The 18,019-nt window shown below is 36.9% G+C and overlaps 1 protein-coding gene across 1 annotated transcript; it reads right to left on the reverse strand.

Annotated features, from left to right (window-relative positions):
* Nucleotides 1–107: 107 nt before the first annotated feature.
* Nucleotides 108–17,192, reverse strand: LOC134746244 (tRNA endonuclease ANKZF1-like). The gene is made up of 13 exons (XM_063680575.1): nucleotides 16,955–17,192; nucleotides 16,531–16,740; nucleotides 15,791–15,954; nucleotides 14,917–15,103; nucleotides 14,434–14,525; nucleotides 13,405–13,627; nucleotides 12,627–12,762; nucleotides 9,823–9,944; nucleotides 8,791–8,990; nucleotides 7,904–8,058; nucleotides 7,011–7,152; nucleotides 1,898–2,050; nucleotides 108–1,219 (listed from the first exon to the last, which is right to left on the reverse strand). Exons 1-13 carry the CDS (start codon nucleotides 17,076–17,078, stop codon nucleotides 1,079–1,081), a joined length of 2,049 nt encoding a protein of 682 aa, XP_063536645.1. The 5' UTR covers nucleotides 17,079–17,192; the 3' UTR covers nucleotides 108–1,078.
* Nucleotides 17,193–18,019: the final 827 nt, after the last annotated feature.

An 18,019-nucleotide genomic window follows, 5' to 3' on the forward strand; every position in this document is an offset into this window, starting at 1 on the left:
CGGTGTCTTTGGATTTGGAAGTCGTTTTAAATAATGGACGAGGATTATTTGTATAAAATTCATTTTATTACATAAAAAGGCAGTTTGGATTTTTACACATTTTATGTTGAAACATTCCATCAGGATTAGCATTCCGTACATTTCTGTTTAATACTGCAGTGTCGTATATTTCACTAAATTCCGAAAAAGTTAATTCTGACTTTTTAGAAAAAACATATTTTATAACTTTTGCTTTTTAACGCCAATTTTCAGAGATAATATCGCCAACTAATAACATTAATGTATAAGTAACGTAGTTTTTATTACCTGTAGGTATTATAAGAATTAATTTTAAAATGGATAAAGATTTTATTACAACAGTGTTAAAACAAAATACATAAATATTAAATTTGTCATGTCATTTAGCTATCATACGTGACTATAACACAACTCATTGTACTTACATTATGTCTTGTTCGTGGATTTAACCCACAGGATTATATTATTTTGTAATTATTATGTTATATCAATATTAATAGTACAGTATAATTATTGCGATCAAAAATTTTTCGTTTAAATATTGAATACTATTTCTGTATATGTAGATATTAATAGAATATAATTAAATAAACATTAAATTATTTCCTCTTTAAGGGAATACATAAAAATTACGCACAGTATTTTAAAATCTATTAAAATATATCTACAAATAAAATTAAAAAACCGGACAAGTGCGAGGCGGACTCGCCCACCGAGGGTTCGATACAAATTTATTTTTTAGCATTTGTTGTTATAGCGGCAATAGAAATACATCATCTGCGAAAATTTCAACTGTTAGCTATCACGGTTCATGAGATACAGCCTGGTGACAGACAGACGGACAGTGGAGTTTTAGTAATAGGGTCCCGTAATTACCTTTAGGGTACGGAACTCTAAAAATGGTATGTTAAATTTAATGCTATCCAGACACTCAGTAATAATGACATAAAAATATTGAACTTCCTTTATTTCAACCAATCGATACAAAGTCAATGACTTTGTCAATAGTAATGTCATTATTACTGATAGTGTCTTGTCCTCATAAAAAATTAAATTCACCTTAAGCACTCATATGCAAAGGCCTGATGTTCCTATGATTCTGCAAGCACTTTATAGTACAAAACTTGTACGAATCGTATTCGAAAGGTTTCTTCGGTAGCTGCGACCCGCAGAGGAAACAGCGGGGCTGATCGGCTTTTACCTAAGGGAGGCATTTATATTAATATATCATTCAATGAAAACAAAAATAAATCAAATAGGGTTTTTAATCATTCAAATATGAACTTAAACTCAAAGGAATAGAGTCGAAATTTAAACTCCAGCCATTTTTCTAATAAATGCATGTTTTGAAAGATGCAGCGCGAAGAACGCTTCCGTCTAAACGGCACAAAGGATTTTATACTTTAATAAGAATAGTTTAAAGATGAAATTTGGTTGCAGGTGTAGTGTGAGAGAGAAAGCACGTGTAAAAACAATATTGTCGGACACGGGGGATGATTTGGTAGACAGTAGAGGAAGACCCTGTTTTCTTAAGGTTATTGATGAAAAACTTGTCGACACGTTAAGATTTTGCTCCCATAGTGTTTTATTTTAAAATGGTGATTTACGTTTTGCAGTGTTTTCTTTCGTAACATTTTTTTACATAATTATTAGTAGGAGGACACTGTTTAGCATAGAATCAGATTTTTTTTAAGAAAGGCAATATTTGACATAGTAGGCAGAAAAATTAGAGTACTTCACCATTTTTTTATCAAGCAGATACGTTTGCGAGCGATACTACCTACTTACGGTACTTCGTCAGTTTATAGGTTCTCTCACACATTTGTGTTGAACTTTATGATAAAACTTTATTTATTTTTTTAAATGAAACAGCACTAACCTTTTCGGCATCAGTCATCTGCAAGAACTTGCTGGTCTTGTTCTTCTCAGCCAACTTCTCCTTCTCTCTTTGCCGCTTGGCCTTCTTCTGCTGTGCTTTCTTTTCCTTCTCTTGTTCTATTAGCTCGGGAGTAAGCGGGCCGGGGATTTGAGACTGTAAGGGGACATATTGGTAATGCAAATGTCAAATCGTTGGCGATAAGCGAGAAATAGAATACAATACTCTTTCCTTACGATATTGTCCTTCATCATAAAAAATAGTACCTACGTAACACAAATTCTGAAAACGTTACGGATTAGAATTATTCAAACTCTCGAAAGGAGCATTGAAAGCATCACGCGAATCACTTGACTATCTCAGCTTTAGAGAAACAATAAATAGCACGGAAAGTCCTCCTGTCGGTTTTCCCGAGGGACTACAGCATAGCGTTCTTCAAAAAAGGAGTGTACAAGTTTTTTAAAGGGTCGGCAACGCGCATTTTACACCCCTAGATTTGCAGGCGTCCATAGGCTACGATGGAGTTGATACTGTAAAGGTTTCTTGCTAGAGCGTTAAATGAACATACTCGGCACAGAGCGAGACATTTGATACTAACAACACCTACTCCTGTCAGACAGTACTTAAGTTAGTAAACTGCTAAAGTAACTTGTACGATATTTGATATGGACAAAGTTTGAGTTCTGGAGAAGCATAGGATACGGTTAAATGTCCAGACGAAGTTACAGGCAAAAGTTACTATATATTAAGTTACTATATGTATTAGATAAATATTGTAGGTAGATATTAACTTTTGCAGGTAATTAATTCCACAGAGTTTTATTAATGGTATCAGTCGATCAGGTTTGTTTTTAGGATCAAATGTCTGTATGGGACCCATTGTCTTAAAGCAATACAAAAGCCACAAATGATGGTCAAAGTCTGGCACCCGCACTGACGAAACGCTTCTAACACTTTTGGCATTACATCGTGACGTCAGTATATAACGTCGCTATGGCTTAGACGCCGTGGAAAACAAGGAAATTGCGTTTTTGTCGGTGAAATATTGCGTTTATATATATTGTTGCTAACAATACAATTTTTAAGTATGCAAGGAATCGAATGGAACTATTTTTTTTTTCCATATTTTGGAAGTTATTTTTTTTTTTACTTTGAAGTCTTGTATTTATTTATTATTCCCATACATTATTTAGTTTCCAATTTATTGTGATAAATTGCTCATTTTCTATCTATTTAAATAGATTTAGTTATAAAATTCAACATGTGGAAACAACCGTACTATAAACTGAAATAATATACTAGTAATATAAACATCTATTTCAGTTTATAATTAATATACTAAAATAGTGTGACGACTCAAAAACACAAATCACAATATTTAATAATAATATTTTGATTTGTTTCCAAAGTTGTACCTACAATAGGTTAGTGAAACAATGTGATGCATGTGTCAATATCCTGCGAATACAAAACTCAACTGGCGAGTGCCACTGAGCTATCGTATAAAGGCAACCAGTGTAACTTGAGTTCCGTAACAACCAAACCCCGCTATCAATGTTGCGATTCAATTAAAATTAGGGTTGGCAATAAGTATTTACCAAGATATAGATAAAGATATCTATTGAATTAACAATAAACAATAACACACAACACAACAACAACAATAACATTAATAATTTTGGTGCAATAAAGAATATTTACTTACTTACTTAAACAAAGAGAGATCTGAAAGGCCGAAATAAATCCGTAGTCGTAATTATAAAAAAATATGGCAGCCATCTTGAATTTCCACATTATTTATTCAATCGCGTCGAAAGTTAAATATAATAGTTTATGAATCTACTCTATAGAACTTATGACAAACTGCGAGTTTTCAGTTCAGGGCGAGCTACTAGTGTTAGGTATTGTTCGTTGGCAAAGAGGATATAATAAGATAGAGCGGTACTGTCATAGTAAATTTTGTAACCACAGTAAATTCACTGCCATCTATCGACACACTTTAAAACTAAAAATGAAGATTTATAAAAATACGATAAAATGTATTTAAATATGGATAAATGTTTTTTTTATTTGCATTAATTATTTTATATGATTTTGACCCATGTTCTTTTATTGATATGCGTTAAAATTGTTAAATAACAAACGAAACCGTCAACGCCCTCTATACGAGAGTAGGCCAAAGGTATTGGCGCCCTCTGATCGAGAATTAAATTTTCGTGATTTTCGAGGCACGTTTTTTTCCTTAGACTGTATCCATCTATTACGGAGTTATATCTATCTTTGGTTGGCCTAAGTTAGGCTAAGCGTTCGGTACGACTAGGTAGCCTGTGGGAATAGAGACTGTCCGGCCGAGCTTATGGGAGAGTGGAGTGAGTGACAGTAGATTGACAGGGTGCTTTGGAATCGTGGATCGACTGTGACGTCATAATCCGAGTTAAACCTACGTATAAGATTTATGCTATAGCTACAATGGAAACCGAGGTAGGTAACATGTGCATTTGATTTTATGAGGTCCTGATATTTTGGCACTGCTGCAAGCGACCGGATTAAAGTTGTAGTTATTATTTCTTGCTGTGCTAAAATAATAAACTGTACATCATGGCTCATTGAATTTCATCAAAAATCGTGAGATTTACGATATTCGTATATATATTACGTTAGGCTACAATTATCAAATGTTATAGAAATCCCTAGTCTAATGACTTAATTAATATTAGATTGCGAGATTTTCCTCCATAATTAAATTGCACACGGACCACATGGATTAATCCCTTCTATATAACACCTAATACCTATTATCTTGCGCAATATGAAAGTAACTCTGTCTGTCTCTTAACGCCTAAACCGTTGACCAGATTGTCTGGCAAAAAGAGTAAAGATTAAAAAGTGGCAACACTGTAGTGTCGTCCCGTTTTTCTTAGATTGATTTGAAAGGGACGACACTACAGTGTTGCCACTTTTTAATTTCTACTTTTTTTTTGCCAGACTGTAGAAGAAATTTGGTATGGAGATAGTTTGAGGCCTAAGAAAGGACGTAGTACTTACCTATAGTTTTTATCAATCATCATCATAACATTGTGGCCCGGACCGGCTTAAGTTGATCAAATAAGCTCTTTCGTTTACGGAAAAAAAGTAATTTATTTACACTTCGACTTTTTTCATACCACGTAGGTGGTAAAAAGGTTGTTGCCCGACCGATGGTAGGCGACAACCTTAGCTTATCACACTTGTAACTCCGAGTCACAAGCCAATTCTTTAAATATACAAGGATTCAATTACGTCGTTACCTTCAAAGTTCAAACCAATTCATCGTCGATAAGTGACACTTTTTTTGATAATTCTTTCCATTCGAGTCTTTCTAAATTTCGAGCGTATACGTATTTACTTGGAACACAAATTAAACCGCAAAATGCACCGTAACAAACTAATCAGCCTTTCTCCTTGAAAACATTTGAGTCACGACCTATATGCCTGAAAGATTGCTCAAAGATAATTAACTAATACGCAATATAAACCAAATTAACAAAACCATCATAATTACTTTATTGCCTAATTAACGTACGAGTCAGTATTGGGATAAATAATGATAACGTATTAGCTACTGATTATCCAATCATGAAACGTATAAAATCGATTATTTAATGATTTTAAAGAGTGCATTAAGAAATTGCCAATTAAGAGAAATAGAGGTCATAACTATTATTGCGATGATGAGGTGTGTGTTTTCAATATTTATATTACATATACAACGATTACTATATATATTAAAAGTGTTTTTAATAAGATCTTTTAGTTATTGGTAGTCGCTACAATGTGAAATACCGATATAAGAATGGGTACATCTATTCATTCTTATATTGTTCAAAACACAAGATGATATTTATACGCATGTTTAATATCATAAAGAAGTATAATATAATTATATAAACCCAAGCGACGAATTCACAAAGTCGCTGGCTGTCTCAGTATTTTTAGGGTTCCGTACCCAAAGGGTAAAAACGGAACCCTATTACTAAGACTCCGCTGTCCGGCTGTCCGTCTGTCTGTCTGTCACCAGGCTGTATCTCATCACACACACAGTTAACATTTTCACAGATGATGTATTTCTGTTGCCGCTATAACAACAAATACTAAAAAATACGGAACCCTCGGTACGCGAGTCCGACTCGCACTTGGCCGGTTTTTTTAATTATTTTCTTTTTCTGTTTTTTTTTTGTTCACGCAACAATTTTCAGGAATTGTTAATAAGTAAAGATGCAACGTCGACTGTTTCATAAGAATCGTAAGTTATTCTCGACGCAAAGCGTATTTGGAACTTGGAGTTCCCTTTAAAACTTTAATGTTGAGTGTTGACGTTCCTACTTTGAGAGAGTTTTAATTGTTTTGAAAATGCACGAGGGAATCTAAAGGCTATTTCGGTATATTAGCAAAATGCTGATGTTTTAGCATGGCTTCCACCAGAATTATCTATGTAGATTTAAATTCATGAATATTTTTTTTTAGTCACGAATGTTACATGTTTATTGATCGATCCTATCCAATATCCATATCATAACGAAAACAATAAGCAATCGGTAAGTAAATTTTCTTATTATTGATCCGTAGCACCATGTAGCACGTTGCACCTACAAACGACGTAACAACTAAATTCAGAAATTTAAAAAAAAAACCTATAGAAGTGTCCTAAGTGGGCGATCTGGTTCTCTGCCTTTTCGCCGAAAATTGTATTGCCGAATTTCACTTACCAACCGACTTTTCGCAGAAGTCTCATTTGGCCGAATTTCATTTCCCAACTTTACATAATCCAACCTAACCTAATCCAACCTAGTACGTCATTTTCACTATGGGGTTGGGAAATGAAATGGTTGCGAAATAATTATTTGGTAAAATTTATTCGGCCAAATGAGACTTCTGCGAAAAGTTGGCTGGCAAGTGAAATTCGACAATACAATTTTCGGCGAAAAGGCAGCATACCGGGCGATCTCGTTGCGAACGCGATCGCCGTGGGCCGGCCGCGCCGTGCCGCACCTCTTCGCTTCGCGTTCGGGAGTGTTCGCCTACTTACGACGCAGAAGAATTACACTGTATTACACTGTAAGTATGAAAAACTTCTTACCTTAGCATAGTTGTATTTATCTGGATGTTGTGCCTGAAATAGCCTAAAAGCTATTCTAGTGTCGTTATGAGGAGAGGCTGCATATGGCGTCTGTAGTTGATTGTTCTTGATGCAGGGGTCACCGCCCGCGGTTAGGATTTGACTACGCAAAAAAGTTATATGTTATCAGAACCAAGTATAAAATAAACACATCGGGATCACTGAAGGGTCTAAGAACTAAGTGCGCAGGAAGCTAATCTGATTCTAAAACGTTTAAAATTATCTATCTAAGCCTAGGAGGATATAACCAAACGGAGTAGCCATTAACAGGCGTTCCCCTATGTCGAAAATAGTCGGCCAATGGTCATACACAATGTATGGACTGAAGTTTATCTGACATGGCTATTTTTACGTTACGTATACATTTGAAGTTCCCCTCCCCCGCTAAAATCGGCAGACTATTTTGTACATGAATTACAGACGTGGCGTCTCCGTTTTTTTATATCCTCCTAGATCTGAGCCTTTCTTGTAAAAGAAAAATCGTTGTAAAAACATGAAATCCTATGCATAACCGACTGTATGGGGTGTATTACAGTTATCTACTAATAGTGTTGTGTTCCTGCCGATGAGTAAGGTTGCCAGAGCTCGAGGGAGAGGAGTGTTAGGGTCGGCAACGCGCATGTAACTCCTCTGGAGTTGCAGGCGTACATAGGCTATGGAGACTGCTTAACATCAGGCGGGCCGTGTACTTGTTTGCCACCGACGTAGTATAAAAAAAAAACTGCGTTACTGATTACTTTGTAATAAATTATACAATTATATTTGGGGCTAGGTTGATTTGTGTAAGATTGTCTTATAATATTTATTTATTTATAGTATACATACGTACGTAGATAGTTAAGGAATACACTCACGTGACCATCTCCGGTTTGGATGCTATGGCGGCCTTGTGCAGCGCAGTATTGCCGTCGGTTGGGTCCCTCGTGTTGCAAGCTTCTTCCAAAGACCCCTCCCAACTCTCTAGAATTGTGTCTAGGGAGATCTCGTCGCCTGATATTATCTTCCACATCTAGGGTAAAAAGAAATATAAAAATAGTAGGCATATTACAATGCGCTTGTGAAAGTGTATGTAGGTATGTGTTTCTGAGTGATGTTAAGAGGAATAAATATAATAATCCATTCTAGGCTTAATGATGGTGTTTACACCCAAATATTTATGTTGTATGTCTTATATCAGTATAAAAACTTTTAATTATTTACTTCGCCATACTCCGCGAGGTGAATAAATAGGTGAAACTCTTTTTCAATGTGACTAACTAATCCTAAACTTTTTCAATGTGACTAATCCTAAAGACAGTTTTTTTGGTGAACTAGACATACAAAGTTTTCTTTGAGGCAGCCGGTTTTTAGGGTTCCGTACCCAAAGGGTAAAAACGGGACCCTATTACTAAGACTCCGCTGTCCGTCTGTCTGTCTGTCTGTCACCAGGCTGTATCTCATGAACCGTGATAGCTAGACAGTTGAAATTTTCACAGATGATGTATTTCTGTTGCCGCTATAACAACAAATACTAAAAACAGAATAATATAAATATTTAAATGGGGCTCCCATACAACAAACGTGATTTTTTTGCTGTTTTTTTCCGTAATGGTACGGAACCCTTCGTGCGCGAGTCCGACTCGCACTTGGCCGGTTTTTTTACTCGATTTCGGGGTTAGTGACATAGTAAAAGTGTGTACGAGCTAAACAGCTTTTCATTAATTTTCCAAAAACGTCTAAAACAGTTAGTAAGTAACTTTACCCTTTTCACATTATTAGGAATCTTCGTTGCCTGAGGCTTCTTCTCCTCTTTCTCCCCCTTGTCGCCTCTATCTTCTTTCTTCTTCTTTTTCTTCTTGACCTCCTTCTTTTCCTTCGGGCCCTGGTCTTCGCTGTCGGAACTGAGCGGTCGGGCGACCACGACATCGTGTACTAAGTCTTTGCGCGAGTTCGTGATGTGGCCTATTATTGTAAACATTATTTATCAATAGTGATAGCTAACGGGTGGATTGTTTAATGTAATGAGATGAAATGAGGGAAACACGCAGGTATTATAAGTTAATTATTTTATTAATAAAAAAAATACAGCACAATGCACAATAATATATTACGGTGACATAGGCACACTGGCTGTAACATGGAAAAAGAATTAAAAGTATAAAGATTTTTACAAATAATATGTATAAAAGAGGTAACATGCCAGCCAGTCGCCAACAAATAATATGTATATTATTAATATGTACATTATTTTTAACAATAAGTATTCCCACTGATTAGATTTCTGCTGGTTCCCCATCAATTCCATATCAGGTAAGCGAAGAGAATACAAATAATTTATTCAAAAAAGTATTGCACAATGAATGAAAATTAAATTCTAAAGTTTAAACTTTATGGATGGAAGTTGGACTTTAAAAATGGATTGATGAAAAGTATAGAAGTATTGTTTATAAGAAAAGTCGAATAATATGCTTAGATCACAAGTGTGGTAAATTACCCAATAGTTGGCACTGAAAACTGCCAGTCATTGGCAGCTAGTTCTGTAGGAAAGACAACACTTTGTTGTTGGAGGTGCCAACTACTGGTAAGGCAGAAAAGTAGGGTAGTTCGCCCTAGTATATTAAAAACCGAAGAACATATGTATCTCATATACTTTCTAAGACAACTGATTGCTTGATTGATTTGAAAATGAAATAAAGCACTGACTCAACTATTACGCCAGGCTTAATTTCTGTTTTATGATTAAACATATAATTACAGTACCAAAATCGTCTGGCTTTAATTTTAAAACCCATACCTTTGGAGGTCTGTTCCGACAGGGTCTTGATCCAGTTGGCAGGGGTCTCCGAGTCTATGTAGCAGGGACCCTCATCCTCGCTCGACATAATTTGCGTGGGGAGGGGGCGGGGAACACGTTCTCTGGAATGGAACTACTATTTAGGCCTTTATATGGTAGAGGGAGTATTATTCTGTAAACGACTTTGAACTTGATGTCAAAGTAATAGCGTTTGATTCGGCGTTATTTCTGACACCCGTATAAGGGTTAACAAATTTTAGACAAGGAGGAGTTTCTACCCTCTTCATATTAGAGCCCGGAGTCCGCTTTGGGCAACCTGATGCCAAAAATTAGTCAAACATTTCAATCCATAGGAGAAACTAGGCCTTATTGGGATTGGTTCGGTTACCCACGACGTTTCCCTTCACCGAAAAGCGGTTGGTAAATATCAAATGATATTCTTCAACCTCAACTACAAGATGGATGTCCTATATGGCAATTCGAGGTCAAAAGGCGGCATAGGTGCTCCCGTACATATGGTCACAGATCACAGACTTTTATTGTTGATCCATCTAAGAATCAAGCTAGTTTGGTTGTCAATACTAACGGTATGATATGTCCAATGTAAAGTAAACCCTAAATGGCTCAACAATTAAAGTCCGTGGCTTTTACTAATTTAGTATGGGAGGGCGACGACATAAAATATATCATCCGCATCTACATTTACGACCTAGGGATGAAAAAATTTGGCGGTTTCATACATTTTGGCTAGTCCATTCCATTTTGTATGGGAGGGTAAAAATTTTTTCGCGATTTCGTGGTTGATCCCATAGTAAAAGTTGCTCAGTATAATCCTAAAACCTCTTTGGCAACGGGTATGTACTTATTTTTTAGCCACCCTTATAAAATCACTAATAGTATGAGCTTGTATTTTATTGTGCAATCCTGCCCTGTTTAATACTCATCAAAATTTTGCTCAATTCAATATCAGTTTATTGGCCTAATAGTAAACTATTAACTGAACATCAAAAGTACTAGTCACTGGCACCCACTTTGCGGGATGACCATCATATTGCTTTGAACATGATTGAATATGCCAACAAAAGGAGGGTGACGACAATAGGGGGGATTTTACCCTTGACCTAACTAGGACAATGTGTTTATGAAGTGAGTTGACGGTATCCAGGTAATTTATATATAGTACAATCATATTCAACATCAATTAATTACCTCATAATCATCATCACTTAAGAGCATTGCTCTTGTCGGTGGAGTAATTGCTGGAGCATTGCGTTGTATGCGAGTGAGACGTGGACACTGAGACAAAAAGACAGAAAAAGGTTGGAAGCTTTCGAAATGTGGTGTTGGCGGAGGATGGAAAGGATTAGGTGGACTGAAAGAAAGACGAATGAAGAGGTTTTGAATATGGTAGGAGAAAGGCGAAGCTTATTAAATACCATAAGGAATAGGAGAGGCAAGATGTTAGGACACCTAATACGACACGACAACTTTTTCCTTAACATCCTGAAAGGAAAAATTGAAAAGACGAGAGGCAGTGGAAAGCCTGGAATCACATATCTGAGCCAAGTAAAAGAGAATGCATCGTACGAGCAAATCAAAAGACTGGCTCAGGAAAGAAAGGACTGGCAATTACTCCACCGACAATTAATTACCTAATGAAGTAAAAAAAAACCGGCCAAGTGCGAGTCGGACTCAAGCATGAAGGGTTCCGTACCATTACGCAAAAAACGGCAAAAAAATCACGTTTGTTGTATGGGAGCCCCACTTAAATATGTATTTTTTTTTATTTTTAGTATTTGTTGTTATAGCGGCAACAGAAATACATCACCTGTGAAAATTTCAACTGTCTAGCTACCACGGTTCATGAGATACAGCCTGGTGACAGACGGACGGACAGTCATAAAGGTTGTTCCTATCGGGTTTTGCCGATTCCGCGTCGATATATCTGGGGAGACCCTCATCCTTCACTCCCGTCAGGTCAGCCTCATGTCAACAGTATCAGTTTTTAACTGTATTTATTAGATAGGGACGGGTAGTATTATTATTTTTATTTTGACATAGTTTTTATTATTTTTGATCTTTATATTAATTGATCATTGTTAAACTTAAAATAAGGCAGCAAATTGTATTTAACCATTACCTGATATTTGACTTAGTAAATATTATTGTTTTTTTTTTGACATGTGGGTATTATTATTTCTGATCTCTGTGTTTTAAAAATTGTATTTGCATGCATTTATAAGTCGTTTTTATGCAAATAAATGATTGAATATGAATATGAACAGTCTATCTCGCTAGCAGAATACCGTCGCGGCGCTCCTGCGCTAAGCGACAAATAAATTATTACTTACCTACGATTAATTTCCTAGTAACCTATTACTTACCCCTGTCACACATAGCCCCTAAAACGCCTGTATTTAATGTTCGACCATTGCATTCACCTCCACTTCGCCCTGTCAATAGGCTTATTGGGGCTCTTCTGTGGTTTTTTGCGCTCCACACTAGTGTCGGAGCCGTTCTTCGCCGGCAGCTTAGTGGTCGATGCTATAAGTGCTTTCTGGAATAATTCTTACCTCTGTCACTACTAACCCCTAGCTCTACTTGTTCCACTCTCGCTCTTACCTTGACTTCGCCCTATCAATAGGCTTATTGGGGCTCTTCTGTGGTTTTTTGCGCTCCACACTAGTGTCGGAGCCGTTCTTCGCCGGCAGCTTGGTGGTCGATGCTATTAGTGCTTTCTGGAATAATTCTTACCTCTATCACTACTTACCCCTAGCTCTACTTAGTTCCACCCTCGCTCTTACCTCGACTTCGCCCTGTCAATGGGCTTATTGGGGCTCTTTTGTGTTTTTTTGCGCTCAACACTAGTATCGGACCCGGTTTTGGCCGGCAGCTTGGTGGTCGATGCTATAAGTGCTTTCTGGAATAGCTCCATTGTATCTAAAATAAAATGGGAAAGGTAAATACGAATTAATTTGGTGCGAAGTATAAGTAAGCGATAGTAAGTTGAATGAAACAAAGTAATAGAGGCAACAGTATCTCGCATCTCGCCAAAGGGTTATTTTTTTTTCAGATTTAATTTTTATATGGGGAAATCTTTTGGGCTCTATTTAAGGATAGCGATAGACCATTGTTTTTGTTTAAGAGCTGCTCAAATTATGTCTGCCTGTGAGATATATTTATGAGTGGTCTAAAACTCACTTATTTATTGTATTAAGCAGAAGTACAACCTACAACAATATCAGACACAACAAAGCTCGCAAAAATGTATGACACGCTCTTATACACGATGGCTAAAAAAGAAGTGCATTCCCGTTGCCAGGGAGGTTTTCGAAGGTTTTCTATGGGAGGTTAATTTTATTTTTGCGATTTCGTGGTTGCTCCCACAGTTAAAGTTGCTCAGTATAATCTCAAAACCTCCCTGGCAACGGGAGTGCACTTATTTTTTAGCCACCCTCTAGGCCTGTATACAAATGAGATTATGTCAGATATATTTACGCACTTCATTGCGTAAGAATTTATTGTAGCTGACGTGCGAACGTAGAAAAAGTGTTAAATGTGGACAATTGAACATGTACTCACCATATACTTCCAGACTAGCTACCGTCTCATGGACCCTCTGTATCTCCTTATACGTTGGTTTCCTCGTAGGGAACGGCAGTACCCTAACTCGAGGGTCATCTCTGCTTAAAGGCGAATTCTTTCCAAAAAGGGCCCCTTGGTTGATGGGTCCTACGGCCCGGTAGAGGATGTGGGAGCACCCTTTAAGGTCTTCCGTCCAGCCGATTATTATTTCTTGAACATGCTGGACAAAAATGGTGTAGGTTAACATTGTCTTTATTGCATTTTCTTTGTGTATGATTTTACAAGTTTTTATTTAATTTGCCTTATTAGTAAGTTAGTAGTGGCAAAGATAATATATAGGATAGACGGATAGAGGGTTACTGTTACAGTAAGTTTTGTAGTCACAGTAAATTTTGTAGTCATGGTAAATTTACAACGATTTATTACACACGATTAAAACTAAAAATGAAACGTATATTTTGTATTTATTATTTTTATATGATTTTGACCCGTGTTCTTTCACTCATGTGTTAAAATTGTTAAATATCAAATGGGATCGTCAACGCCATCTAGCCGAGAATAGGCCAAAGGTATGGGTGCCATCTATGCGAGAGTAATTTTTTCTTGATTTCCGTGGCACGTTTTTTCCTTAGACTGTATTCATCTTATACGGAGTTACATAGGTCTTTGGTAGTGGTAAAACACTTTATTGTACAAAATAACACAGGAAGAGACATCACAGAACATTCATATAAAAAAATATATCATGTTTGTATGCGTGGGTAATTTTTTTTAGCTGAAAAAATTTGAACTAATTCGTAACATTTACGCATTAGGGTATGGCATTGAGCTGATCAGGAAGCCTAGCCAAGATGAGAATCATACATCGACATACGCTAAACAAAATGTTTTCATACATTCTTAAGTTAAAATAGTGTCATCTTGGTTAAGCCAGCTGAAAAAAACGCAATCTCATTGATATTGGGTTTTTGTTGTTTGTTAAGCAGTATATGACTATTAAAAAAAAGTTTTTATCAAAAGACTCACCTCTAAGAACGCGGCCTGGTTGTATCTTCTCAAACTGGCACCCGCCGACTTGGGCGCCGATCCGTGTTGGTCGCGTGACGCTTGCGCTTGACCTAAGACATAAATCAAATATTATTTTTCAAATTCATCTTAAGTCTTTCGCGGGATCTCGGGGCTCAACTGACGACCGGAAAAAAGTAACTTTATAGCTTGTACTTTTACTGTCAGAAATAACATCCTAAGAAGAATTGTTGTTTGTGACACGTGGCTTTCAAATGGTGGCTTTAAATTTAATAAACCTCAACTTCACCGCACCGCGTCACGTAAGAATGATGCGTTTTATGCAACACAGCGACGCCGCCAGCAAAGATGGCGCCCGCGAAATGTCCTCCGGGCACCATGAACACGGCCCAGCGTTGGAAGCCAGGGACGTTGGAAAGTCAGATGGTGGTAACCATCTGTGCGGTTAAATTCCTGTGAAATCTACCTTTAATTTTCTTGTACCTTGACCGCGCCGCGTCACGTAAGAATGATGCGTTTTATGCAACACAGCGACGCCGCCAGCAAAGATGGCGCCCGCGAAATGTCCCCCGGACACCATGAAGACAGCCCAGCGCTGGAAGCCGGGGACGAGCAGGCGCGAGCAGCGCTCGATCCAGGCGCTGCCGTCACCGTCTGTTGATAGTTCCTCCTGTAGAAAGATAAATGATATGGCATTGACAACTTTTAACAGTTCCAGTAGATGGCGCTGTATGACACCACACTTTTAATTAACCTGTTGAACGCCAAGAACACCTAAAGACGTCGTTACTAGTCGTGCCCACCGCGCTATGGACAAATATAAGTGTTATGACGTATGCTGTCAAAATAACCTTCACACTTTCAAATAAGGTTTTACGCACATTAGCTCGCTTGCGCGCGGGACCTTGGCGTGTCAGTGAAGGTTTTGTTTATAACGTAAAACGTTCATAGGGTTAATGGTAATGGTATTCAAGCGCGGTACAACCAATAGAGGCGCGTGGACGTGTGCGCGCAGGACGATATTTGTCACTCCACTCGCTCTGCAGTATTATTATTTATTACTCGTGTTGTCTTAGTATCATAGTTTATAATATTTTAAGTTAACTAATTTAATATTAATTGTACATGATATTACCGTTAAATAAAATATTAGTTTGGGACTAGGTTGATCTGTGTACAATGTCCCCTAATATTTATTTTTATTTATTTATTCTTATTTGTAGACCAAAGGTAGACTGCAACCATTTGTTGTTGTTATTAAATTTGTAAATTTTATACTGTATAGCATGTTTCGTATTCCTCTACCGAGTCTACCGAGTAACGCTATTCAGTAGATCAACTGGTTGATGCAACTTGCCTTTCTATGATGCAACAAGCACCTATAGATACAGAACACCTGTCCCTTGCTGGTAGTAAAGAAGGCCTTGCAGTGCCGAGTAGCCGCAGCAAACAGATCACTAGCGGGCCCGTTGCTAGTGCCCTCTGTTTCAGAGTCACTGCCGGAGACGCTGGAGTTGTCATCTGAAATATATGAGTATTTACGTGACGTACCAGTACCAGATATATTTTAATCAGTTGGTAGAAGGAAACAAGGTGCAGTGATCATAAATAGGAGTTTAGAACATAGTCAAATTCTAATGAGAATCTTAGTGGTACTGGACAGATCCAAAACGGCTGTTACATTTAAATAAACAGAGGAACAATTATAACATGACACTAATGTGAACATCAAAATTAAAATACTGTCTATCTGCATTCACATCAAAATAATAGACATAGACAATAGACAATAGACATAACTTTCTTAGACAAATTTTAGCGAGTAACAATTCAGTAACGACTGCGAATGATACTACAAATATTTATATTAAAAGGAAAAAATTCTTTCTTCTGGCAAAACTCAAACTTGTGACCTTTGGAACACCGGTCCGATCGCTACTACCAACTGAGCTAAGGTCACAAGTTTGAGTCATGTCAGAAGCGGTGAATTTTTCAATTTTTCCTTTAATATAAAAACTTTCTTAGAATTACTTTAATATAAAAACTTTATTAGAAAGCCGCAGCTTTTTTTATGCAGAGTAAACCTCAATAACATACCTTGTCTTGAACTAAACTGCCCCAATGTAAGTGGTGCCTTTCCAAACAGTTTCCTCTTCAGGTTATGTGTGTGCCAATGATTTTTGTAGTGTGCTGTTTGTTGTAGACGACTCTCGAAGGGGCCCACGCCGCAGCACGAACAACAGTTGCCATCAGAAGGCCCGGTAAGGCTCAGTGCATTGAGACGTTTGATCACACTTGCTTCATCAACTAAAACATAGAATTTTTATGAAATTTATTGTTTTATTTATTCACTACTGCCACAAATCATGAGTTAATCTTACAAAACATACATATTTCATAAATTAGGCAAGACTAAATCTTAGACTTCTAAAACCATAATATGTAAAATTGTATGATGTTATAGGTTGGCGATTGTGTGAAATGTATTAATTCTACAAATATATTAAGAATATACACATACCAACTTGATGAGACTCGGTAAGCATGCAAGATGCGACTTTTAGACCCTTGAGCAATTTCTCAAAGCTGTCCAAATCGTAAATTTTCACTGTTTTAGCAGCAACATTCTCAGTTTTCGAAGCCATAGTTTATAAAATAACTTGACCTTTTTTTTAACACAGAAGTGTATTATATGCAGTTATGAATTGCCTGTACGGAAGCCGCATGTTCGTGGCGTCCGAATCGGAAGGAATTAAGCAAACTGTTGTGCAATTTTATACGAAAAGTCGACGTAAACATATGTTTTTGACAGTAATGAGTAATGACATTATGACACATGACGGCAATCGGCATGGATGGTTTAGGCGTTTTTGTTATTTGAGAAATAAAAACGTAATTTTAATTAAAAAATTGTATCGTTTATTTGCTCTATTAATTTACTGGATAAATAAATAAAATTTTATTAATATAAAAATCATAGTTTATTAAAAGTTATTTGGTGCCGCCATCTATGAAAGTCAAACTAAACTATTAATTCACTATATGAAGCTTCTACCTCAATCGCTTTAACTACTGGACAATAGATGGCAGCACTCAGAACTAAGTAGAAAACTGCTATTCAACACTAGATGTCGCTTAGATCAAAGATCTAATAGATGGCACTCCGTAATCAAAGAGGAGTTATATCTATCTTTGCCGTAATGCCGTAATAGATGGATACTGATGGATACAGTCTGCGGAAAAAACGTGCCTCGAAAATCCACGAAAATTTGATTCCCGATTAGATGGCATCACTACCTTTGGCCTACTCTCGTATAGAGGGCGTTGACGGTTTCGTTTGTTATTAAACAATTTTAACGCATATCAGTGAAAGAACATGGGTCAAAATCATGTAAAAATAATTAATGCAATAGTGATGCTTCCGCTCTATCTTATTATATCCTCTTTGCTAAGACTCTGGTGTCTGTCTGTCTGCATGTCTGTCTGTCTGTCTGTCACCTGGCTATATCTCATGAACCGTGATAGCTAGATAGTTGAAATTTTCAGATGATTTATTTCTGTTGCCACTATAACAACAAATACTAAA

The sequence above is a fragment of the Cydia strobilella genome, chromosome 12 (genome assembly GCF_947568885.1).
Source record: "Cydia strobilella chromosome 12, ilCydStro3.1, whole genome shotgun sequence".
In the NCBI taxonomy this organism is placed as follows: Eukaryota; Metazoa; Arthropoda; class Insecta; order Lepidoptera; family Tortricidae; genus Cydia; species Cydia strobilella.